Raw genomic sequence first — 6,000 nt, forward strand, 5'->3', positions numbered from 1 at the left:
TTATTTATTTGATTTGTATAGCTGCCCATCTCACCTAAGTTATTCTGGGAAGCTCATAACAATCCAACAAAAACAAGTTAAAACCCAATATATAAACATATAAAAACATCAGTAACAACTTTAAACAAAAATAAGCATTGTCAGTGGCAAAAAAATAATCATTGTGTCAAGCTCAAAAAAATCATTATAAAGTGTTATTTCCTTTATTTTATGTTTAATCAAACCAATAATATTTATAAGTATTAAAGCTCTCCATTTGCATTTTAGATTGTAACAAAGAAATACAGAAATTATGAATTCCCAGCAGAAATGACAAGACTGTGGCAATACCTGAACAATGCTTATGCTCGGGATGAATTCATCAACACTTGTGCTGCAGACAAAGAGATTGAAATAGCTTATGCAGAAGTAGCTAAACGGCTTTGCAAATCCTAATCAGAATCAGCAAGATCCATTTCTCCAGAGAATTCCTGTTTTATAGACGCTTCTCCCCAAATGCCTTAAAATATGTATGTATGGAAGTTGGATAACTTTGACGAAATTGATAATTTTTCTGGATGCATCTTGACCAATATTTCACTGATGAAATACTGAGTAAAGACAGTATGGAATAGAGAAAGCACAACTCCAAATTATTATGTTTTATAATTTATGATTTGGTGGGAGTACTTGGAGAGAGGGGGACCTTCCTTTTTCTTAGAGAAAATTTAGGACAGGAAAACATTTCTGAAATCTTTACCAATAAACTGGAAGAAATGCTATATGGTCCACAGATATCATTTGGCTTTATTCATATATTTGGGCTAAAAATTTAAAGGTAAATATAAAGTAAAATTTTGCCTTATTTCTTGCAAATGTTTTTTCATGCACACTAATTATGATCTATCTGAAAATATTGTATGCTGCAGTTAGGATTGGGAAGCTTAAATTTGGAAGGAAACTAGGGATGAGAGTAAGAAAATGTATCTTAAGCAGAATGTTGCTTTAGGACTATTTAGCATAATTTACGGCCTTCATGCATCCGGTTTTCTTCCATGTAGAAGATGGAAGCATTGAAATAGTGATTCAAAAATGTTCTATATCTTCATGACTTCATGTTAGAAGGAGTGATATAGGAACAAGATCTAGATAATCTTAAAATCTCACTAATGTTCTGAACTTTATTATTTTGTCATACATGCAGTCTTTGCAGAAAAAGTTGTGCTTTAAGACAATGAGTGCTTTGTTCTGCCAATTGTTCACCACTTGTAATGAAATGTAGAGGTTGATTTCACATTCTTTTGGCACTTTGCAAGAGAAAAAAATTGAATATTATATAGCAGGTCTGCCAACTAAGTTGGATAACATCCAGTTGCACTCTTTTAACTTCAGTAAAGGAGAGATTCACATTTTCTATTATTTTCTTTAAGCCATAAAAACAAAGAAAGATTTTTGTTTATAAAATCTTTATTTGAGACTAGGCTCATATACATGACACCAGGCTCATATACAGTGGGATGCCCCAAGGCTCTGTTTTAGGCCCACATCTATGATTTGGATGAGGGGATAGATGGGAATTCATCAAATTTGGAGATGACACCAAGCTGGCAAGAATAGCCAACACTCCAGAAGATAGGCTTAAGATACAGAAGGATCTTGACAGACTTGAACATTGGGCCCTGTATAACAAAATGAAATTGGTGAAAAAAGTAAGGTTCTACATTTAGGCAAGAAAAACCAAATGCACAGGTACAGTATAGATAGTACCTCACTCAATGGTAATAACTGTGAAAAGGATCTAGGAATCCTTATGGACAATCACTTAAATATGAGCCAGCAGTGTGCTGCTGCTGCCAAAAAAACCAACACAGTTCTAGGCTGCATTAACAGAAGGACAGAATCAAGATCACGTGAAGTGCTAATACCACTTTATAATGCCTTGGTAAAGCCACACTTGGAATACTGCATCCAGTTTTGGTCACCATGATGTAAAAAATATGGTTGAGACTCTAGAAAGAGTACAGAGAGGAGCAACAAAGATGATCAGGGGACTGGAGGCTAAACATATAATGGTTGCTGGAATTGGGTATGTCTAGTTTAATGAAGACAAGAACTAGGATATGGTAGCAGTGTTCCAATATCTCCGAGGTTGCCACAAAGAAGAGGGAATCAAGCTATTCTCCAAAGCACCTGAAGGCAGGACAAGAAGAATGGATGAAAATTAATCAAGGAGAGAAGCAAGAAGAAATTTCCTGACAGTTAGAACAATTAATCAATGGAACAACTTGCTTCCAGAAGTTGTAAATACTCTAATACTGGAAGTTTTTAAGAAGAGTTTGGACAACCATTTATCTGAAATGGTATAGGGTTTCCTGCCTGAGCAGGGGATTGGACTAGAAGACCTCCAAGGTCTCTAACCTACTCTGTTTATTCTATTCTATTCTATTCTATTCTATTCTATTCTATTCTATTCTATTCTATTCTATTCTATTCTCATAAGTGATGTGGAGTAGAAGACTAAGAAACTGATCTTAAGTCTTAAGCCAGATGTGACATTCAAGGGGCATATAATATGAATTCACATTCATGTTTTCTAGTCTTTCTAATCTAAAATAAATGATAGAATACTTATGTGATAAATAAATATGCACACCTCTAGATACTAAGAAGCAGACCTATTGACTGATATATCTTTTTATTTAAAACTAAAGTGCACCATTAGATTGTACTGGCTGCTGTGCCCCAGGTTCCCTCCCAAAGTTACTTCCAGATTGGAATTTTCAGTGTGATGGAAGGGATTTATTTCCATGAAGATTAGAATAATGTTAAACATGTTATCAAATTTAATTTACAGACACACAGACATGAAATGCGCAGTCCCAGAATGCTCTCAAGGACCACTTACAACCCTCAACTCTCAAAAGGTGATGCCTCCTGAGGGTGTTTCCATATGAAGGACTCTGTGGTCTAGCAACAAAACATAATATATAGCTATGTATTTCATCTTGTCCTGCTTAAATGAGATTTCTGTGGAAAGCAAAAAGAAGATAGAGACTACAGAAAGCAGTGTGAGTGGGAAAGGTATAATAAGGATCTAGCGGTGACACCCATAAATTCTATTAAGTCAGGGAGCTGCCACAGTAAAAGGCTTTCCTTGAAACATATAAGAATTTTAAAAAATTCTTTAAAAAGTAGCTGCAGAAATAACAGTGCAGAAGGTAAGCAAGCTAAGACAATGCAGATATCATCAACCTCTCCATGCACTCTCATGCAATTTTCACATATCTACCATTGATTGCAATGAACTTCCACCAGAATCCACAGTAATCTAAAATGACCCCTTCCATCCAAAGTCTTGGCTGCAGAAAATAAAGCTGTGCTGCATCCTTTGTTTATATCCAGCATTTTGTAATGCCTTTTTTGAAAGTCCATGAACTCTCCAGTTTTCCTTCTGAATGGACAGATTATAGAAGGCTAGACTAGAAAGCAGTGGTTCCTGATTTTAAAACATTGCTGAGGAATCAGCTGGCTCAGAAAGTGCAAGTAATAGCCAGAAAAGTCTAGTGAGATCACAAAAATCTATTCATGTAAAACAAAAGAGAAACCAGGCTGGAATTATTTCTATTTTAAATATATGAAGGGATGTGTTTCCAAATCGGCATTCAAAAACAGATGATCCTATATATAATAAGCATGACCTGTTTTTATGTAAAGAAGAGTGGCATAAATATTTCTCTCTCTTTTTAATGCTAGCCTCCACTTCTGAAACTGCTGATCAGTTAGTCTATTGTAAATAAACTTAGGGCAAATGGCTCATTATTTATAATATCAAGTGAAGACTTGCATGTGTGAAATGAGAAAACACAAATTAATTAGTATAATTATAATTCTCATTTCTCTTGTTATCAAGAAAAGTAATTCAATCCAAAAAGTTCACAGATTTCTCTCTGTATGATCAAATGATAAGGAATCAAATTAATTATATTAATGTGTGAATCAGCTCCTTTGAATGGAATTAAAACTGACTCTTTGCTTCAACACTAAAAGCTGAAAAAACAAGCAGAGGAGAGAGGATTAAAATGTAATGTCAGGGCCATTGATTCCTCAGTACTTCACAACCTTTGAGTGTAGAGAATTTCTCTGGACCCTGCTTTGTCTATTACCTTGCCTGTTGATTTAAAACATTGCTGATCTCAGATAATTCAGGTAGCATGTAGTTACAGTAGCTCCATGCTAGGCTTTGCCTATTTCTATCATGTAAAAAATAACTCTGTGTTATAGTAATAAACTTGTCTCAGGAACGCTCCTACAAAGACAGAAAGATTTCCTTCCAATAGGGAGCCATAGGCAGGTTGGTCAGTCTGTATGTTCTCCTGTCTGAAGTTCTCCTTGAAGACCCTTTAATTCTTTGGAGGGCAATCCTCAAAAATGCCTCTCAAGCAGAAAAGAGACTCACCTTCACTCGCAGAGTCCTTGACTGAATTAGAAGTTGGGGAACTTAAATCCCTTTTCTCTTCCAGATGTTATTGGACTCCCAACATCACATTCAGTAACATAGGTAAGGATTGCAGGTGTCCAGCTACGTTCTGAGGGTCAGAAGTTCCTCTACTTCATTCTAAGGCCTTCTGGGAAGGGAAGAAGCTCTTTTAGCCATGGAAGGAATGCTTATTATCTTAGCTATAATTTATAATTTTAAAATGTACTTCTTGGAAGTAGCCTTCCCGTACTGAATTTAATAGCTTTGCCTTGCCATTTATCATACAATTGGCTGCTGATACAAGGAGTTCTGAAGTCTGTAAAACATCTGATAATCTTTTTTCTTTTTACTTTACATATGACTTCCTTGTACCCTATCAGAAATCTCAATATATCATGCAGTGAAGTGGCCCAAAAGATTTCTACCAAATCCTCAAATTCTCTCACTTCCTAGCTATTATTCTCCTCTTCCTCCAATGTCAGAGCTTTTTTCCTTGATATATAAGTTATTGTCCACCTGGTTCTCTTTTTTTAGCTATTTTTCCAGACTTATCCACTGAGCAAGAAATGTTAATATTCCTAAAAACTGACTGTTTCAGTATCTCATCTCATCTTAGATCTAAACATCCCTGCATCAAATTTATTGGAATGAGGAGAACAACTGTGTATTGTAATTTCACAAGTTTAGCACGAAGAACATGGAACTGCTAGGTATACAGTTGCTGAGGAAACATGCATGTGAATAGTATTCCTTTGGCAAAACAAGGTGAAAAAATGAAATTATATTGATAGTTGATAGGAGTGCATTTTTTTTTTTTACTTTTAATAGCAACTATGTTACAGTCATCCTGTTCCCAAAACAATTATCCGCTAAAGGCCCAATGTACAAGTTATGCTGTTGAGAGAAGGCTAAGGTCCTAATCTTATACACTAAGACAGATCTGGCTGCAGTATATACTGTATTTAGTAAACAGATACTGCAATGCCATCCCAACATTTAAGGAAACCATGGCTTCTATAATTCAAATACTGAATACTATAGTTTTTTAGTGCTTTCAAATGAGATCTGGTAAAAAAAATAAGGTAAAGTGCTAATACTCTGTATACTATTTTCATACTTTTCTCCTTTATTAAAGCAAGCTAATATTAAAATATGAATTTAAGCTCATTTTTATGAGGAACCAGCTTTCCTGAAAATAGCTTCATTATACCCTGAAGGCTTAGATAGTAATTGAGGAAATCTACACATTTCTAGCATGTGTATATTTTCAGCTTCTGACTGACATCAAACAGAACTTCAGCTCCTTGTTTCCTTTCCTTTCCTTTCCATTGTGATTATGAAGTAGTATGCGTTAATCCTGCTGAAGATTGTTTATCTATATTGGCAAAGTAAGATTGTTGAAAAGAATCTAAATGGTGAGACAGACAGTATGGATTAACAATAACTTTGTTCATAAATTTCTCACAAGATGTAAAGAAAGATGCAGATCAGAGGGGAAAGTAGCCAACAATATGGATTTAATCACTGATGTTTCAGAAAATGCA

The 6,000-nt window shown here is 35.0% G+C and overlaps 1 protein-coding gene across 5 annotated transcripts in view; it reads left to right on the forward strand.

Moving 5' to 3' along the window:
• Positions 1-1,454, forward strand: part of CLIC5 (chloride intracellular channel 5) — a 97,341-nt gene extending 95,887 nt beyond the window's left edge. For all 5 annotated transcript variants that reach the window (XM_039326441.1, XM_039326440.1, XM_039326438.1 and 2 more), the window contains exon 6: positions 268-1,454. In XM_039326441.1, the coding sequence (XP_039182375.1) occupies positions 268-435 (168 nt within the window). In that variant the 3' untranslated portion in view covers positions 436-1,454. The remainder of the gene's footprint in view (positions 1-267) is intronic.
• Positions 1,455-6,000: the final 4,546 nt, after the last annotated feature.

Source organism: Crotalus tigris, unplaced genomic scaffold (assembly GCF_016545835.1).
Source record: "Crotalus tigris isolate CLP2741 ecotype Arizona unplaced genomic scaffold, ASM1654583v1 scf7180000024340.7048381, whole genome shotgun sequence".
Classification (NCBI taxonomy): Eukaryota; Metazoa; Chordata; class Lepidosauria; order Squamata; family Viperidae; genus Crotalus; species Crotalus tigris.